The sequence below is a fragment of the Perissodus microlepis genome, chromosome 3 (genome assembly GCF_051167445.1).
Source record: "Perissodus microlepis isolate ML-2025 ecotype Zambia chromosome 3, ASM5116744v1, whole genome shotgun sequence".
Taxonomy (NCBI): domain Eukaryota; kingdom Metazoa; phylum Chordata; class Actinopteri; order Cichliformes; family Cichlidae; genus Perissodus; species Perissodus microlepis.
This window is the reverse complement of record NC_140463.1, coordinates 18,977,254-18,998,220: the sequence shown is the minus strand read 5'-3', so window position 1 is coordinate 18,998,220 and position 20,967 is coordinate 18,977,254. Positions and strand designations below refer to the sequence as shown.

Below are 20,967 nucleotides of genomic sequence, written 5' to 3'. Positions count from 1 at the left end.
CACCTGTCTGTCTGTCCTGCACTCTCTCTCTGTTTCTTTCTCTCTGATTGTGGAATAAAAGTATGAACATGTATTTATAAGTTACACTTGTGTTTGAATCCTGCAGCTTATCACACATTTGATTTCCATGTGTGACAACTGCAAGTGTCCAGAGTGAGGACAGACTGAGGGACCCACTGCTGCACATCATCTGTGAGGCTTTGCACCCCTGATGATCCACCAGGACAAACTCAGCAGTAGGGATGGGTATCATTTAGGTTTTATCCGATACCGGTGCCAAACCGGTACTTTTGAAACGGTGCCGGTGCTTAAACGGTGCTCAAACCGGTGCTTAAAGAATGGAGAACACAAAATTGGTCCAAAAACCTCATGTTCGGCTGTTTTTTTGTAAAAAGATAACAATGTTAGCCTTTTCTGCAGCTATGGGGCATATATGGTATCACTCTTGGCTGGAAGCAGTGCTTAAACAATGGAAAAAACACAAACTTTGTCCAAAAACCTCTCATGTTTAACTGTTTTTCCACTTTTTCTTTGGTCATTTTAGCCTTTTTGGCCAGGGTGAAGGGAGTATCTGCATCTTTTGCTGTGAAGTACAGCCAGACTTTTGACCGCTTCACCTTGGGCATTTTTAATCTGTAGCTCTGCTCTAAAAGAACATACGTACCTGGACCCGCCTACTATCCTCGGAAACGTAAAATGATTGGCTAGAATCTAAAGTGTATCACAGCTCAGGGAAAAAAAGCACCGAAATAAAGCACCGAAATGTACGCTGCTTTTCGGTCTGGTTACCGGTAGTAACCAGACCGGTAACCGGTACTGGGATACCGGTACCCATCCCTACTCAGCAGTGTGTGAGGAAGAGGAGGAGGAAGAGCCAGCAGCAGCTGACAGATGGAGAGAATAGACAGACTGTTCCCTGTTTGTGAAGGACTGCTAGAAAAGTTTAAAATAACTAATTGTCTGTCCTGAATCAGTCTTATTAGGTAATGTTCAAATAATGTTCTCATTCCAGTGTTTTCAGTGTGGGAGAAAGTACTCAGGGCCTTCAAGTTACACACTATGAAAGGCAGCAACAAGTTTAATGTTCAGAAACCTAAAGTATGTATCAGCAGCAGAATGAAGCTAAAAATAAATGTTTGTTTCAGTTCTATGAAGCTTTGAGTATTTTGGATTAGTAGCACTGCTGTGTTTGTTGCATCATATTGCTGTAATTGTTTATATGCTTTATATATCCTGAGGTAAGTTGATCTATAGTGTTACATCATATTCTATAAGGATGTTATGTGTTTGTATACTTTCTGCCCAGTTTGACCCATTTAGCAGAAGTCAGCCTGTTTAAGGCTCTGATATCTATTCTGTATGACTTAAAGCAGTTATGACATGGTCTGATTTTCTCACCCAATAAAGGAATATTTCATAAATCAGTCTACTCTTCATTTTATCAGAAACAGTTATCACAGCTCGTACATTTGCTTTTTACACATACATGTAAGCATTGAGCCAAATGTAATCTAATGCCAACATATTAAACAAACAATATTTGTCTCTTATGTATAATACATCTATATATACACTGTCAAAGATACTTGTCTTTGAGTGAAGATTTAAGGTGATAGGAAATATAAATAACTGCAACTTGAATCTTTGACACAGAGTTCAAGCTCACTGCTGTAATATATCCTGTAATATCATAAAAATATGACAATAAATATAATATTGGCCATATTATATTCACATTACCAAAGTGAGATGATTTTAGTCTCATGACCAACATCAGCTAATTGTTATTTACTAACTAATCTTGAAATGACTGTTCAGTACAGAAATGAAGGCCAGCAATCATGTTTTACAGTCCCGTGGTCTCAGCCTCAGATACTCAACTAATCAAAGTGATGTCATGACAAAATGAACGAACAAAAAAACATTTTTTCTCTCCTTCATTTATGTCAAACAATGCTGTAGTATCATGGTTGCTAGGCAACCTGAGCAGCGCGACGAAGGCTAGACCGTCCCATTTCACAAGCCTCTCACTTCCGCACTTCTCTTGGTACGCACCGTACATAGTACGCGTACTGCGCGTACTCCGAAGCGTGCGGTCGCTGGATTGGGATACAGCCACAGTTTGGCAACGAGCGATACAGCAGCTGTGCCGATCACCTGACTTTTTTCTTAATAAGACACTGCACAGATACAAATTTCGCTCTGTGAGCTTGATACGTGCATCAGTGTTGCTGGACCCATCACTATTAAGTTACACGAAGTGGACGGCTCGCTGCGGTCTCTCCTTTAAACCGGTGAGTATCTAAAAGCTGATTTGACTCTTTGTGTTTTCATGTTCAGTCCTTTAAAACGTATTTAATGTCAACATGTAAAACTCGGCAGGATTTACGTTTGGACTACCTAATGAAGACGAAGCGCATTAATTGATTTAAGTATTATTAAACCAGTGTTAATGTTTTGACTTTGCTTCTTCGTCGGTTTTTGTTTGGAACGATCACAGCTGTGAAGTTTGTGGACATTTAAAGTGCGCATTGAGGAAACAGAAGAGCAGTTCACGTCTTAAACCATTCAAATAAATAAATAAAAGCTGTATTTTTTGTTTGAACTTCTGTGCTGCTGTTTGCTGCGAATATTTATTTAGCTCTCAGAGGTAAATCTGTACCAACTCTGAGCCGTGAAATATGTTTTTTATCGTTGCATTACTCCACTTCCTCCTTGTTTTTGTCACGAGTTCTAAATCTGCTACTTCCTGGTTGAAAAAAATATTTTTTCAGTGAATCGTTTTTAGTTGATTCTTAGAAACTAAAAGCTGCTCCCCAACAAAAATCAAAGTTTGTGTTTCAATTGTTTTCGTCTGTTGCCCTGTGTTCCAGGTTAACTGTTTTTTGTTTGTTTTTGTTTTTTTACTGGTTTTTACACTAACGTTTTTAAATTAAGGTTGTGCAACAACAAGCTCCAGCAGCTCTGCTGGTTGTAGCAGAAACAGAAACAAAATAAAACCTGAGGCAGTTGAAGTTTTTTTAAACATCAGCTGAAAGCGCCGTGTTGTTAGAGTCGCGATTTTCAATATTTTGTTGTTACTGTAGGTGAATTAAAGACAGACTGTTAAATGGAAAATATCCGAAACATGACCGGTGTAATGCTTTAATAATAGTTGCTTCTGGGAGGTTGTTAAGCCTGAGATTGAAAGAAATTTGGGTTTTTTGTTCTACAAGTGAAATTAAGCGCTTAGTTGAGTAACAGACTCTGTGAACATGACCTACTCACTGACAGGTTTCCTCCAGCAAACTCCTCCTCCTGATGAACCTGAAGAAATAACAGAATCATGTAAAAGAAAAAAAACGCATTACTCTCATAAACGTATATTATAAATACGATTATATTTCATAAGAAGAACCTTTTATCCAGATCCATCCATCTATTTTTATTGTCTATTATTATGACAAAGTGGAGAACCAAAGATAAACCTCATGGTCCACACTTGCAAACATTCATGTTTCTCAGTCCACTAGATTAAAACGAGGCTCTGCTCTTTATTTGCCGGTTGCCATGGCAAATCCATGTATCGGAAGGGCAGAAAACAGCCTGCGTTGATTAAACAACAAGTTTGTAAACTTCATCGTGGACTGTGGGGGAACATTTAACAGATTAATTCTTGGATACGTCAACACCATGAATCGAAATTTAGTGGAAGTGAAGAACCAAAAAAAACCAAAACAAAACAAACAAAAAACAACAACACATGCTTGTCATTTTTCTTTTCTAGGTTCCAGGCCCTTGATTGTGATGCACTCAGGAAGTTCACCAGGAAAACTTCATCGTCACATGTTTGCTCACTTTCATGGAGAGGAGCTCCTGGTTCCTGGAAGCTGAGCAGAATGAAGGGGTAGGAACGTCATTCCTCAAAACTGAGCTTACAAGAGTTAGAAAAGTTGACTTAGGTAATATTAAACAAGGCACTGCACACTGATGTCAACAGGTGCTTTAAATCTATAGGCTTGAAGTGTGTAATAATAATCATAATAACAATAATAATAATAATAACAATAATAATTCTGAAAATTAAAAAAGCTGTATAAAGTATAAAGAAAAAATGAATGCAATAATTTGCATATCCCATAAACTCACATTTAATTCACAATAAAAAAAAATATTAACTGTTTAAACTAAGAAAAACACAATTTTAAGAATAAGGTTAAACAGTTCCAGAATAAGGTTTCTCAGTGTAAAATTGTGAAGACCTAAATGTTATCAAATACATAATACTCTACAGTACATGATATTATCGAAAGATTTTGATCATCTGGAGAAATCTCTGTGGGCAAGGGACAAAAATGAAAACCAGTATTGAATGCCCGTAATGTTCTGGTCCTCACTGCATTAAAAAATGCAATAAAATGCAATAAAAAAAAGTCTTCCTGCCTGCCATTGAGACCTTTCACCAGCTCCAAACATTTAGAGCGTAAAGAAGCAAAAAAAAAAATACATCAGAGAAGATCCAGGACTGTTAGCTTCTTATATCAGACAAGATTGGGACATTGAGCTGCTCTCCTCAGTTCCCACGTGTTTATAGACTGTTACAAAAGAAGACCTGATGCTACAATAAAAATGGTCTCTTCCCAACTTTTGGAAACATGTTGATTCAGCTAATAGTGTTTTGTTTTTTCTTAAAGTTGTGCGTTTTCTCATTTTAAAAATTTAATGTTTTTTGTGTTCTGTTGTGAATGAAATATAGTTTTATGACATTTCCAATTCATTGTATTCCATTTTATGTACATTTACTTTTTATGTCTTACTTTTATTCTCCTAGTTAAAAAAAAAACAAAAAACAAAATCTAAAACTTTGTCCTCACCTTTTTTCCTTTTTTTTTCCTCACAGGAAAATTATCATCTCGATATTTCTGTCTTTATGTGAGTTTTCACATTGACACATTGAGAGGTTTTTATTTAAATAAAGCTACAATCCTGACCTTCCTCTGTCTCCTCTTCAGGTATATTAGCTGGGACTCAGAGTGTCTATGAGGCCAAGGAGGGCAGCAACATCACCATCAGACTGGACCGTCAGCTCCAAGCTGACGTGTCTCTAGCTCACTTGATGTGTGTTTTCCTCTCAGATAATGGAAATACTTTGTTTAAAATGATCAGAGGAGTGGAGGACTCTGAGTCTCAGCACGAGCAGTTTGCAGGACGGGTTCAGATCGATAGAGACGCCCTGAGAGGAGGAAGAGTCGTACTTCATGTGTCCAGAGTCACAGCTGAAGACTCTGGAAACTACCGCTGTGATCTGGCTGCTGATTATAATAAGGTGCTGAGGAGGTGGGAGCATGAGGTCTCTGGTAGGTCAACAGAACCCCAGATACAAACCTGTTGTGCCTTTGTTTTTGTTACTGCTGTAAGATGACCTGGGTGAGAATCTAACACCTAACTAATCTGCTTCTACAGAAAATTTCCTCTTGAATGTGACTCGCCTTCATTCAGTGAGCAGTGACAGCTTCCACACAACACCAAAACCAAGTGAAGGTAGGACACACCGAGCTGCTACTATGGTTATTAAAGGTTTTAAAGGTGTTCACTCATTAATTAACAAAGTGCTTTGTAATGAAACTTTTCTTTTTTCTTTTAAAACAAAGTCTCTCTAGAACAAATCTAACCACTTGGTAGCCAGTCTGAAATGCTGCCAGGCATTTATTTGGGCACTTATTTAGAAGCGTTGACAACGATAACACTGCTCCTGTTTTTGCCATGGCTTTTGTAAAAAAAAAAAGAAAAAAAGAAAGTTTATTATTTATTTAGTACCTAAAAATACTTACTGGCTGGTGCTGCAGAAAAAGAGGGGAGAAAATGGAGGGTTTAAAGGAAAGTAGAAACAAAATCTACTGTATGTATTTTAAATGGTCACATAAGAGTATCTGATTCCAGATGAACAGAATCAACTTTCTGTAATTTCCTTCCCTGAATGATTGAGCATGACAAGGTTAAATCAAACATAAATAGTTGCTTCACCTGACATCAGATATAAACTGATGTTGTTGTTTTTTTTCTTCTTCTTAAAGGAGCAAGAAGTCCTGAGGAGAAACGCAGAGCTCATGACTGGAACAATGTTAAAACAGTTTTAGGAGCTCTAAATGTTGGAGCTCTAATACTTGGTGGTTTAGTGTTAGTGATAGAAGCTAAGAGACATCTGCAAGCAATACTGTGAAAGTTTTTTTTTTTTTTTTTTTCTCTGTGTAGTTGAATTTTAATCAAACATTTTTATGCTCTGATTTATGTTTTGATGTATTTCGTTTTGCACTTATAAAGACAAAAGCCTAGATCTTTATATTCAAAGATTCATTCGAAGTTACATTTGATCCAAATGCACATTTCTCAGCATCATTATGGCTCCAGGCAGATCCCCTTCGTGGTCTCCTGGAAATAATAACCACAACTTTTCAGCCGTTCTCAGTATCAGCTTCAACTATGAGCATGGGTTATGAAAGAAAAATCACTGAACATGCACTTTTACTCTTTTTAACATGACCTTTGACATTTTAAGTGGGTTTTCTGTCTCTTCAGAGAACTCACTCTCAGCAAATAATGTGAGCCGTGCAGCATTTCAGCTCAAAATTGACAATGACTCATTTTCATGTTCTTACAGTAATGTTACAGTAACACACTTCATTTCTATAAAAAATTAAAGTGGCAAGACATAAAACCATTGATGTAATTGTTTGGTCTTTACAAATCACATCTGACTTAAACAAAGATAAAAACAATAAATGTAATAACTGCACCCTTCAGTTTGACAGACGTGTTTCAGTCTTGGATAAAACCTGCAATAGTCTCATGTATGTAACGTTAAATATCTGAATTAAGCACTTTTTAAATCTGATGCTTGCAATAATTTCTAATAACATAAGCTTCACCTTAAAACACCTTTTTTCAGTTTCATGTAAAAAAGAAAAAAATAACAGTGTTTATGGGTTTTTGGTGTTATTTCTGTTTAGGTTTTTTTTATTGGTTTTATAAACGTGCTTTATCATTATACGTTCACTCTTTTTAATCTGTGAAGCACTACCCAAGTTTTTGGATATTATTTTGTATTTGTATAAATATTTTTTTAAACAATATTAAAACATATGTTGGTATTTTAACAAAGTGTGTGTGTGTGTGTGTGTGTGTGTGTGCGCGTGTCTGTGTGTGTGTGTGTGTCTGTCTGTCTCTATATCGAGAGATCTATATCTGGTAGGAATGTGTTTTGGTGACATTTGTTATCAAGAACATTGCTGTCTGATTTTCTTTGTTTATATATTTTTTTTTTCTTCATTTGTTGTAATAAATTTTTCTTCATTTGTTGTAATAAATTGATTGATAAATCAATAAAAAATGTTTCTATTTGCTTTTGATCTGGAGAAGACTGCATTTAAAACAAAAGCAAAAGTGAAGCATCAGGTACTGACATTAGATTCGTGAAGTTAAGGGGCTCTGCTTCAGAAATACACACGTGAGATCAGGTCGTAACTGTGAGGAAAGAGCTGAGAGGAGCTCTAACATCTGTAATACAAGTTCATCTGCTTGTCTGTGTGTTCATTTGACAGACTGTTAAGCTCTTTGTAATAAATCAGACCAAACTGCTGATACATAAACAGAGAAACAAAAGAAAAAGATGGGACAGTGAACTGAGTTGGATTGTTTACACTATAATACACAAAAATAACTGAAAGTTTTCTGTTTTTTGATGTGTTTAAACGTGATTTCTATACAGATAAATGATTAAAAAGACCAACTCCATAATTGTTTTGTTATAGAAACGACCTGTCAGTACTGATAGGAATTTATATCTAGATAAACTTTCAGAGAGATTCATCAGGTCAACAAAATGTAAAGATGCTGTCCATTAAACACCTGCTCTCCTTTTGTCTGGTAATAGAATAGTTTCCATCTGCTGAACAGTGTAGTACTAAATGAACTTTGTTTTTAATCCATATAACCACATGATGGCGCTGTTGGGAGGTATTTGCCCACATAACGCTGTGAAAGCAGTAGAGTTAGAGTTAAAACGTTTAACAGAGAAGTAAATGAAATAGTTTAAGTAGAGTTGATTGCTACGCCTACATAATATCCTATATAATGCAATTATTGTTTATTCTTTTTATACACATTATCCATGAATAATAATAGCCAATCACAGATCATTTTGAGCACATAGCATACATAAATTAAAATAATGGCTCGTAATGTCTGTCTCTGTTAACTCTACCATGGATTTACAACCTATCGTGTACCACACTCTACAAAGATCAAATTTAAAAGCCAAACCTCCATCCCAAATTGAGTTCCAGATTATCCGTAACTCATAAAAACTCTGCTACTGCTCTGCCCTCAAACATTACTGCAGTAAACAGTCCAACAGAACTACATGACTGCATGCTAGTATCTGTACAGAAGAGAACTAAGGTCAAAGAGTGCAACAAAGAGAAACAGGAACTGATGTAATCTCACCCCATGCTTGTCAGGCATTCAGGCAGTTGTGTATGTGGATCCAAGATAAAAAGTGAAACTACACATTATTATTTCCTTGCTGTTTATTATGGAGCAAAAACCTTTTATCATATTTTACTATATCTCTGTGTATCCATTTTTATTGTTTATCTGTATAAACCACCTGTTATGACATCAAGTGATGGTCTTCAGCTGGCACTGGAGCGGTTCTCGTAGCCAAGTGTGAAGCACTGAGAATGAGAATCAACACCTCCACGTCTGAGGCCACGGTCCTAAGCAGGAAAAGGATGGAGTGTCCACTCCTGGTCTGGGGCTTGTTACTGCCCCGAGTGGAGGAGTAGAAGTTTCTTGGGGTCTTGTTCACGAGTGAAAGGAGAGGGGAGCGAGAGATCAACAGATGGATTGGGACCATGGCTGCTTATGTATGCTGTCTGTCATGGTAAAAAGAGAGCTTGATTTACCAGTCAAATCAAACGGCCACCGTTTGCTTGTCTCATTCTCTGTTTCCCACTGTGGGTGGCACAGTCGTACCTGATCACTACAAACCACAGAGAGGTTATCACTCAGGTAGGCCTACTGCTGTTTAGTACAGGCTTTACACTCAGTGTGCTCAGCTCGGAAACCTGTTCAGAGACTGAAAAAGAAATCAACTTAGTTTGTGGACAGGTCATTTTTTTGATTAGACAGATGTTCTTGGTGACCAATACCCAAAAAAGGAACTGGTGAAAGTTTTAATCTGTGTCGCTGCATTTCCAGCAGTGTAAATGAGACCCATCATCAGAACTGCTGTAATTTCCCAGCTGGGCTTCATTCAGTAGTGTTAGTAAGACTTTGTTTGCCAAGTTCCATATATAAAATGTGTTCCTACATCAGAATGTGCAGAATGTGTACCGCACCTAAAGTGAACTGTAAATTAAATTCAAAATGTGTCTCTCCAGTGGATTTAAACTGAAAGTCTCAACATAACCTGCCCTGGACCAGGATATGTGTTCAGCATTAGTTACCATAGTGATCTACTCCCAACCGTTCGCCATGGCTGACCCTCCCTGAGCCTGGTACTGTGGAGGTTTCTTCCTTTTAAATGGGAGTTTTTCCTTCCCACTGTCACCATGTGCTTGTTCAGAGGTGATATTTTGATTGTTGAGGTTTTCTCTCTTATATTGTTGGGTCTTTATCTTAGAATGTAAAGTTGAGATGACTGTTGTTGAGTTTGGTGCTACATAAATAAAACTCAACTGAAACTAAATGTATCTAACCAACTTCAAAATGTCATAATTAGTCTAAAAATTAAACACTGATAGTGTCACGACTGGGGCAGCAGTCGTGTGATGAATAAATGAGGACCCAAAATGCAGACGGTGATGGAGATGCGAGTGGAAGTTTATTTACAGTGAAAATAACGGAAGTGAGGGCAGGACTGAACATAAACCTAAACTGGGTGAAACTAACAAACAAACCTGGAACATAAGGTCAGCGGGAGAAACTCAGAGATGGCAGATGAGGACGGCAGAACAGGGAGACGTAGAGAAACATAGGGAATGAACACAGACGACACGACAAGGAGCACAGGCAGACACGCAGTATAAATACACACGCAAGGTAATTAGGAAATGGCAGACAGACGGGGACACAGCTGAAACTAATGGACATAACGAGACACAAACCTACAAAGTAAAACAGGAAACGCACAGACTGTTTTACACAACCAACTGGGGACACGAACAGAACACAGAGGAGAGACACAGGTAGGGATGACAGGAACACACAACTCAAACCCTAAGAACAAATACAAAATCAGAATAAACTAGAAAAATGATAATAATAAACTTGAAGCGCTGGGTCACCGACCCAGGACCATGACAGATAGAAAATCGTCTGACACCCTCCAAATTTTCAGTGTAACTGTTTTTATGTCTTTCAGCCTGTTCCTGAAACTTAATCACACTTCAAATCTGATGTGGTAGTTTGATTTAGTAAATTCTTTATTTTTTTTGTAACTAACAGAAGTTGGTTGCTGATGATGTTGTGGATTTTTTTTTGTATGTGTGGTCTAATAAGCTTCAAAAAATCTGGGGTTGTTCCCAGCTCCAATAGTGAGCTCAGTTTTTGATGCCGACGCTGGTTAGCAGACGATCTGGGAAGAGTAGTGGTCAACGCTGGTCTTAAATACAGCCATGACAATGAGCTCCAGGTGGGGCTCCAGGCAGTAGTGATGTGTCATGTGCAAAAGGGCTTTGCAGACTGACTCCAGTAAACAAAGCAGCATCTGGCTGCAGTTTAAAGAAGAAGCAGATACTAACAGAGGAGAAATCAAATCACCCTGAATTTCAACCTGCACTGAGGACAGACTGTTTGGCTGCTGAGTTTGGTTTCTGTTCTGTGGATTTGTTTTCAGTATTTTGTTTTTGTGTTAAATTAAAATTAAAAGTATGATTAAAATATTAAAAGAATTCCTGCTTTTGTAACAGAACAAATACACAAAATTAGTCAATTATAAGGCTTCTCATAAAAACGCTAAATGCAAAAAGCTTAAGCAATACACAGCACATTCATATTTGCCAAGTAAGGCTAGAATATGAGGCTACAGATAATAATAAATTAAGAGCCATTTGGGATCCAAAAGAGCCGGCTCTTCTTTGGGAGCCGTCCCACAAGATCCGAACTTCCCACTACCAGGGAGAAAAAGTCCAATAGACTTTCCTTGCGCCACAGGTTGCAACAGCCAATTCTCTGTGTGGGTTACCACACTCGAATTTGCTTGAAGATAGGCAGGCTCACTTCTTACAAGGCCAGGGGCCCTAACACTGACAATAGCACCACATGTGCTGATACATTATTGAATGAAATAAATGTCGAATAATACTCACTCTAGTATTAGAGATAAACATAATGTTCTGTATGTGGAGTATGTATAGGTAGTTGGGCTATGATACTGTAATAGTTTACTAATCAAGTAATTATTAATTTGTTATTATATCATTGTCACATTATTTCAACACCAATTTGAATAATACTTGGACAGAGAGGGATGGAGTGTGGCTTCAGTGTTTTGTGCAAATAATCCCACAGAGAACAGACAGAGAAGGAGGAGAGCCGGAAACCAAAGGTTGGTGTTGATTATTATAAAATTAAATTAGATTTTAAAAAAAAGAAGTTATTTTCAGTTCCACTATATTCTGTCAAGTCTGCAGTTTTATGAATAACTGTGTCATAAAAAGTTGATTTATGTTTTGGAAATCATAAGATCTGTTAGAACTCTGAATAGTGATAAGAGCATCTCAAAAATTGTGTGTGTTCAGTTTTTAAGCCTTTTTTTTCCACATATAACACGATTCATCCATGCAGTACTATACAGTATGTGTTTTATAAACACTAAAATTGTCTTACTAAATCTGTACAAGTTGTTTTATATTTTCAGAATATCATTAGGCTTTTGAGTCAGTGCATGAAAAAACACAACACTGGGGACGGACAGTTTATATGTAAAATATTTCAAAGTACCTTAATCAATCTTATTCTTAATTAATTAAAATTTAACAAGTAACAAAGAAGGGCACCAGCAGAGGAAACACAAAGGCTTTATGTGTTTAAGTTCTGAGTCAGAGTTTTTTCAGCAACATATCGTGAAAGAAAATGAAAAATATGAAAATAAGTCTCGAGGGATATTTGAATATACTTTAAATACAGCGTTACATATTTCCGTCTACTGAGGAAATATGTAAAGCAGAACTAAAGTCACAGTAGAGGTGAGACAGTGACAGATGGTGTAGTTAATGCCTCTGGTTTGTTTGAATATACAAAACTCTGCACATCATTTCAACTCTTTCCACTTGTTGTCCCAATGGACAAAATAAACAGCAGCAGGTGGATGAAGCCCAGTCTGGCACATAGTGCATTTTTGTGCAGTGTGTGGTAGTCAAAGAAGAAATGCAGGACATCAGTGAAGTGAAGGTTTGCATTAGTGTAGAGTAATCTTAGTGGTTGATTTGTGTATGTCTATTGCTGAATGGTTTTTCATAGCTTTCCACTGTTTCAGTTTTTTTTTGTTTTTGTTTGGTTTTTTTTACCATATTTGAATTGATTGTTTTGAGGCAGGAGGTGGAGCGGGGCTGACATATCTTTTGAACAAATAATTGTATACAGACACGTTGTTTCTGTGAAGAGAAACACAGAGGAAGCTCAGAAAAATTATGGTATAAACTTTTATAATCTTTTGTAGCAGATGTTTCTCTCACATTTTGCTTGACACATGTTGACACATTGACAAATGTTAATCAAAGACTTGGTGGTAAAATGATAGTAAAAAAATATACATTCTTATAATGGAAGAAATAAAATACATAATAATAAAAATAATAAAAATAAAAATTAGGAGGGAAAAAAGGGGGGGGGAGTTGAATAAACAAACTATATAAAGGCTAAACAGACAAAATGTAAGTTTATTCAAATGATTTGGCTTTTTTCCTTCCTTTTTATTCCCGCTGTCTCACTATTTATATTTCATTTCTGCACAGTTGGTGTGAAGCACCCAAAATTTTATTGTTGTACAATGAGAATGAAGAACTATTCTATTCTTTTTTTTCCCCCAGATGTTGGCAAAGGCAACATTGTTCAATTTGGATCTGCATCTTTCCTCCATGAACACCTCCCTCCCTTTATACATTTACTGTCTCATCTCTGAACCAAGCTCCTTCATCTATCGTGCATTTAGCATCACCGTCATCTTCCTCGTCCTCCCCATCTGCATCCTCATCCTCCAACATGGTCTCCAAGAATGGAGGAAAAAAGGCTCCACCTTCATGGAAGTACTGAGTCACTCTGACTGCTTCACCTACAACATCGTCATCATGGACCTGTTTGCTGTCTTTGGGTCTATCTTCGGCTATCATAGTATCATCATTAATAATTTAAACATGTTATTCTGGGCGTTCTTTCTTTATTCTGTCTGCTGGTTTGGACTGATTTTCTTTCACATGCTGACTTGTGTGGAGCACTACATGGCTGCTGTTCATCCCATCACTTATCGAAGCTTAAGGAAAGAAAGAGGGGTCAGAATCAGGATAATCAGCATAGGCTGCGTTTGGCTGATTTGCTTTGTTATAGCAGGTTTCATAATTATAGAAGATATGATCATCTCCATTGTGAATTTTTGCCTCTTGACATTGTCTTTAACCGTCTCCTCCTTCTGCAGCCTTTCTGTTCTTTATGTCTTAATTCATTCAGGCCCAAGAGAAGAGAGCAGGAACAGGGACAGGGTTGACCAATCAAAGAAGAGAGCATTTCACACCATTGTGACCATACTGGGAATGATGGCGTTGAAATTTTTTTGGGATCTGAATTGGTCTGTAGTGTATATTACAGGAGGACTTAATGGATGCATATTAATGTCATGGGGTGTCTGGTTCAATCTTCCTAGCAACCTCTTGTTGCCTTTGCTATTTCTATACAGAAAGGGTAAATTTGTGTGTTGCAAGAGCGCCTAGGAACATTTGGAGTTGTCTCTTCCTGTAGCTCTTGCGATGAGCAGATGACATCATCTGAAGATCCAACCCTGAGCAACCGATTGCTGAACACTGTGGGCCCTCTTAATGACTTTGTGTTTACTGGCTCTTTCTCTACTTATTTTTGATTTCCACGGTATTCCTGTGGGACTGAATTTCCAAGGAATGCTGCTTTTCTTGTTGTATTATTACACAGAGATAAGCACATCTTCAGGTCTGGACGTTCCTGTTTTCTTCTCAATCTCACTTCTCAAAGATCAGCACATAACCAGCATCAGCTCAGAGTAGGTTAATAAGATATAATTCATGTGAATTGATTATGAAGATTACTATTTTAATAAGGAGAGACCATTAGAAAGAAATGGACATGCTTTATTGTTATACATAATTTAAATAGAAGTATGTGGTGCTTAGACTCTGATGGCCCGTTTCTTCTGAACCGACCTCCAGCTGTGATAGCGAGCTGCGCAGGACCCCCTGGAGTCTAGATGCTGGTGTTGGAGATGAAGATGGTGCCATGAATGGAGCCTTAGTGAAAAGGTGGTGATGTGGAGGAGGTGTGTTTCACAAAGGTATCTGCAAGGGAGCATGACAGAATGACAGTGAGATTGAAAGTAAGCGGCATGAATACTAAATGGCCTGAAGAAGGCCGGGAGAAAGATGATTGGACTAGACCAGTGATGTCACAAACAGCTTGACAGCTGGGAAAGTGGACGTGAAGCCTACAGATTTACCCGAGAACACCTGGGAGCAGACAGATGTGAGACCACAGATGTTATTGAACTTAAGCTTTATTTGATTGTTGATTTGCATTCTTTTGTTTTCCTCCTGCTAAATTGCTTTAATAAAATATCCTGCATTCAAAATTCTAAATTGTGGACTTTTTAACCTTTTTTGAAACAGTAAAGTTTAAATTCTGAGCACTAGTTTACATCTTATATATGACTCATACGGGTTACTCCAGCCTTCTAAAAGTAACAAACCCTCATGGCTTGCTTTTCCAAACCACTATATTAAGCCCAGTCACATTCCAAGAACACTGATCTGGAGGGGACCTGCCGCAGTGGATGTTTGTGGTAGGATACTGGGCTTGCGAGACTACACAGGGCTGGGTTTATATCAGAGTAGACATCCAGAGAATAGAGGCAGTTAGAACTACCGAATCTCCAAACCTAATGGATCCATCCTAGCTCTGCACTGCCTGCTGGGTAATATTCATCACAGACTACACTTTTTAAACCTCAGGGTTCGTACTCTAGTCCTCGAAGGCCGTTGTCCTGAAACTTTTACATCTGTCCCTGCTGCAACACACCTGGATAAAATTCGTAGGTCTTTAGCAAGACTATAGAACTTGACTGCATGTTGAGCTGGCAATTCAGCTATTTGATTCATATTAGAGCACCTCAAGCGTGAATGAACATGGTGCAATGAAAGTAGATTTAGAAATACATTTTTTTAAAATTGCACTTTTATTGAAATTTACGTGAGTAGGGTTAGGGGCTGCCACCTCGGACTGCAGTTGCTAATGACCTACAATTTTTATTCAGGTGTGTTGCGGCAAGGACAGATGTTAAAGTTTCAGGACACCACTCCTCTTTTAAAGAGCTCTTTGATGGGACTAAGCCCAGCTTATGAGCTGCCAGTGCTTTCTGACACCAAGAGAGCTGTGCTGCAGGTTTCTCTGATTTACTCCATCAGTATTTCATAATGTGGACAAACTTAAGGGTACTGTTAAAGCTGCACTTGATTTTCTTTAGACATGTTAGGGACCAAACATGTCTAGAGTCTGTGCAGAGGGGATCTCTGATGGTTTATTGTTCTGTGTCATGACGCCAGTGTTTGCAACTGCAAAGCAGAATCCAGAGAGAAGAGACCGGTTTATAGATTTTATTTACAGGAATCAAGATTTTAATAGCGCTCAAGCGCTATTAAAATCTTCAGACCCAAATAGCTTGAGCGCTATTAAAAAGCAAAAAACAGATAAGAAGTGTTAAGAAACAGGGCCGAGGTTCTGCTGACTAAACTATCAAAATGAGAGCATAGTGACATGATTGGTTAAATATGTTGGAGTAGCTGTTCAAATACCTGAAATTCCTAAAACCTATGTGTGAAATGTTAGTTGTTTATTTCAGGAATCCAAAACACAAATTATGCCTGGTTTCCGTAGTGTTGTTTATTTTAGTTGTGAAGAAAGATAAATATAACTGTCTAAACTGATGTCTGAATGTCTGGAAACATGTTCGTTAAGTGCAAAGATTATTAGTAGGAAAAAAAAGTGTTCTTACAGCAGTTTACCACCATTTCAGTTTTTTACTAGTTGTGCAGCAACCTAATTTTAAAAGATGATTCCTTTATTACTGGCGCCCAACCAGTTTAACTGGTTTCTACAGGAAGTCAGTTTGGAAGATGTTCCTTTTCCCGCAGCAGTCTTCCAAATTGCAACACTATTCCAAGGCTTTTCATGTGAGATATTCAAAGGAAGTGTGAAATTTTCCATAGGAAAAAAAAACATTTAGCTGAACTTAAATTTCAAACATTAGTGTGAAAAAGATTCACAGCATCATAATTAAATATTTCTCACTAAAATAGCTGAAATGAAATGAACTGAAGTTCATCATGTCTCCTAAAAGCTGAAAGAGAGGCTGAGAAATGAGGAGACTTCAGAGGTTTTGATATATGATATATGAGCCAATGACTAGTGTTCTCAGGACTAAACACATGAAATGATCCGTATTTGTTTTCCTGCATTAAAATCTGCTGCTGAGTCTGCTAAACAACCAGAAAAACGTCCCTTTTGAGCGTGAAGTTTCTGCAGCACCACTGAATGAGACTTTCTTTTCTAAGATTCAGAAAGGTCTTCATGTTGGGACATGTGCAGGTGAAGTATCTGAACTCAGGAATGAGAAACACTCTTATTTATGAGTGAAGCAACAGCTAAGCTCCGCCCCTCACATGACTCACCTGAGAAAAACTAGGCAAAAGGATGTTATTCATACGTAGTAAAGAGAGACGCAGAGACGATCAGACAGAGTTCAGATCAAACCAGAAGTTTCATCTGAGCTACAGGAGAGAAAACTGGAAAACTCCCACGCTGCTGCTTAAAGCTGCTGACGCTCCACACACTGAATGTGAGTTTGAGCAAAACTCCTGTCTGCTGTTTTCAGCTTCACTCACAGACTCAATGGCTTCCAGATCAGAGGACGATCTCTGCTGTCCGGTGTGTCAGGAGGTCTTCAGAGATCCTGTTATTCTGTCATGTAGCCACAGCTTCTGTAAAGACTGTCTGAAGAGATGGTGGAGAAAGAAAAAAACACACGAGTGTCCAGTTTGTCAGAGAAGATCTTCAGGGAATGATCAACTTGTAAACCTGGCTTTAAAGAACCAGTGTGAGTCGTTCTTAGAAGACGGAGATCAGACAGCTTCAGAGGCTCTCTGCAGTCTGCACTCTGAGAAACTCAAACTCTTCTGTCTGGATCATCAGCAGCCAGTGTGTCTCATCTGCAGAGACTCAGAAAAACACACCAACCACAGTTTCAGACCCATCGATGAAGCTGCACAACAACACAAGAAGGAACTTCAGGAAACTCTGGAGTCCTTAAAGAAGAAGTTGATGGTTTGTGCAGAACTTCAAGTGAAGTTTGATCAAATAGCAAAACACATTAACGTCCAGGCCCGACACACAGAGACTCGGATTAAGGAGCAGTTTAAGAAGTTTCGCCAGTTTCTAGCAGAGGAAGAGGAGGACAGGCTGGCTGCAGTGAGGGAGGAAGAGGAGCAGAAGAGTGGGATGATGAAGGAGAAGATGGAGTCCCTGAGCAGACACATAGCTGCTCTTTCAGGCACAGTCAGAGCCACAGAGGAGGAGCTGAGAGGTGAAGACATCTCATTCCTGAACAACTACAAGGCTGCAGTGGAAAGAGTCCAGCACTGCCCCCTGCTGGATGATCCACAGCTGCCCTCAGGAGCTCTGTTAAACCAGGCCAAACACCTGGCCAATCTGACCTTCAACATCTGGAACAACATGAAGGACATGGTCTCCTACACTCCTATCATTCTGGACCCAAACACTGCTCATCCAGAACTCATCCTCTCTGAGGATCTGACCAGTGTGAGACGAGGAGATGAACAACAGCTTCCTGATAATCCAGAGAGGTTTGATCGGTTCTACTCTGTCCTGGGCTCTGAAGGCTTTGAATCAGGGACTCACAGCTGGGATGTCGAGGTTGGATATAGTACATGGTGGAACCTGGGTGTGTTTGCAGAGTCTGTGCAGAGGAAGGGAGACAGATTGTCTGGATTATGGAGAATAAGGTTCTATGAAGGTAAATATTATGCGTGGTCACCATCAGCTCCAGACACTGCTCTCTCAGTACAGAAGAAGTTTCAGAGGATCAGAGTGAATCTGAACTGTAACAGAGGAAAGCTGTCGTTCTCTGATCCTGATACTAACACACACATACACACCTTCACACACACTTTCACTGACAGGATGTTTCCATTCATTAACACTGTGGTTGGTAAATTGAAGGTTCTGCTGTAGAAGGTGTCATTGTCAGTGTAAATTAATTCATTATAATTATATTTTACTGTTGTTACAAACCTGTTAAACTGCAGCTGTCCTCCTGCTGCCTTATTGTTCCAAAGCTCTTTATTACTCACACTGTTCTCACTCTTTCTTTGTTTCTGCTGTCCACTTTTTCACATGGAAAATCATTTCACTGTTTCTTGTTGAATGACCCCCAAACTATATTTAAAATTTTATCAAGTTTTTAATCTGTGATGATGTCAGAAGTTAGAAAGCTATCTGACTAACCAGCAGCACACAGTTTATTTTATTGGCAGTTTTTTGAAGACATGTAATGTGTATGGGCAATGTGAATACAAAATTACATTTATAACCTTGATGATGGAACTAAAGTATAAGACGAGATAGGATATGTAGAAATGTATTAAATAGAATTACACTGGAGAAGAAATGATGTTTCTAGAATGATGCATTGTGATATATAAACTGTGTCCAATATAAACTTTGATTATTGTTTCTCTGTAATTAATATTTCTGAATACTGGATTGCCATAATCACATGATTAACTCTGTCTTTTCTTTGTTTTATCTTTGGAATGATTTAAAAAAAAAAAAAACTAATAAAAACAAACATTGACAATCAGCAAACAATTTATGATGACAAGATCCTTTTTCTGAAAAGTCAAGCCACTGCACTTAGAAAAACTAACCAGGCTAAACACATTTATCTGAAGTTTGCCTCCATGGATGATCACAGGACCATCAGAACAAAATGAGCATGTGTGAAGAACCCAAGAAATACTTCCCTTTCAGCGTGACAGGAAAACAGGAACAATTAAACAGATTTCAGGCACAATAACCAACTGTGACCTCAAGATGGCACCAGCTGATCTGAGATGCTTTATTGCACAGAACACCGCTGCTCTGAGAAGTCATCAGAGATTGCCTTGTGTTTTCTGACAACTCACAGATGAATGCAGATGAACATTAAATGACTTCAGCCTTACACCAAGAAGGCAGGGCGGATTGATCCAAATATCAATAGTATCAATCTTGAAAGGGGATTTGTGAAACAGAAAAAAAGGCTGTTTGAAGGAAATGAAAGCAGGAGAGCTGTTTAAATGAAAATAAGACCACCGTTCTCAGCATGTCTGCATGGGCAGTGGAAAGTTCTATACGTTTAAGTACTCGTAAAACTCAACCCCGAGGGGAAGACATTGTGTGCTTTAGTCCTACTCTGTCCACTGCTCTGTACACTGCGATGTAGAGAGCACAACTGCTTGCAAGTAAAACCTTTTCTGAGACACTGTGATCATTGCTTAAGTATTTTGATGAAAAATTCTTCTGACTGTATCAGATCCAACATTAAATGACAATGATGTATGTAGGAAGAAAATTCTTCTGATTATAAGGTGAAGTGTAGCTAATGAGCTGCCACGGCTTTTTTTTTTGTTAATACAACAGTTGATGCCCAGAGAGCTGCGCTGCAGGTTGCAGCCCTTGGAATGCGGAGCGAGGTACATGTTTTAAGTTGATATCATTCATTAAATCCTGAATCGATTTTTAAATGTAAATGTTTGCCTTTGCCCTTTGTCGCGTCATACCACCTCATGTATGTGAATCTCCCTGTGTTTCTAGTTTCATGATGTTAGAGTTTTCTTTTCCCAGTGCTTTTGCTTCTAGTTTCCTGTTTTCTAAGTTTAGTTTGTTTTTTGTGAGTTTATGTTTTTTGACTGTTTTATGAGTCATGCATTTGGGTCCAATCCTGCCTGCCACGCAGCACATATCATGATATAAAACTCAGAAAACTATTTCAAGAACCACCAAACAGCTAAAACTCTAAATGAGAGCAGGTAAACTGATTCCACACAAAGTGCAGATTTCTCACCCAAAGGCAAGTATGCAGAGAAGCGGGACTGGAAGTCAACATCCCACAGATTCTGAAGCTGCAGGTTTCATCACTCCGGCCAAAATTCACTGAGCCAGCAGCAAAAGAAGATCCAAACTACAATGTCTGATAAACATTGTGATGAATTCCCTCTTACTTTGTCTGTTTTACTTCCACAACGATAAAATCACACTTTCTGCACAGCACTTTTTCTCTCTCTCAGTGTACTTTAAGCACAGTTTCCCATTTCAAATCTCTGTTTTTTGCATTATGCGCTTCCTTATTACGCACCAGTCTACTGTTGTGTACAGCGCTGTTAGCCGCTGTTGTTGTTGTTTTGTTTTTGGGTTTGTTTGTTTTTTAGAAATGACCTGCAACAAAGCCATGATGATGCCAAATTGCAAGACATTTAACTGTGTCTCTAATTCAACCTCTAACTTTGCTTTGCTTCACTTCAGCAGCATCAGGTAATGTTCATATGTTGATTCATGATTTCTTCCATTTTAGTTCTACTGCAGAATATTTTTAAGGTTATCTGCTATAAAAATTCAGGCTAGAAAAATCTCCCACAT

General features: G+C 38.3%; 2 protein-coding genes across 2 annotated transcripts; both read left to right on the top strand.

Annotated features, from left to right (window-relative positions):
* Window positions 1–2,051: 2,051 nt before the first annotated feature.
* On the top strand, window positions 2,052–7,254 carry LOC146390361 (uncharacterized). The gene is made up of 6 exons (XM_084923431.1): window positions 2,052–2,294; window positions 3,767–3,886; window positions 4,880–4,911; window positions 4,992–5,336; window positions 5,443–5,520; window positions 6,054–7,254. The coding sequence occupies exons 2-6, from the start codon at window positions 3,879–3,881 to the stop codon at window positions 6,197–6,199; spliced, it is 609 nt and encodes a 202-aa protein (XP_084779557.1). The 5' UTR covers window positions 2,052–2,294; window positions 3,767–3,878; the 3' UTR covers window positions 6,200–7,254.
* Window positions 7,255–17,012: 9,758 nt separating this feature from the next.
* Window positions 17,013–19,970, top strand: LOC146390360 (nuclear factor 7, ovary-like). The gene has a single exon (XM_084923428.1). The coding sequence runs from the start codon at window positions 17,164–17,166 to the stop codon at window positions 18,520–18,522; it is 1,359 nt and encodes a 452-aa protein (XP_084779554.1). The 5' UTR covers window positions 17,013–17,163; the 3' UTR covers window positions 18,523–19,970.
* Window positions 19,971–20,967: the final 997 nt, after the last annotated feature.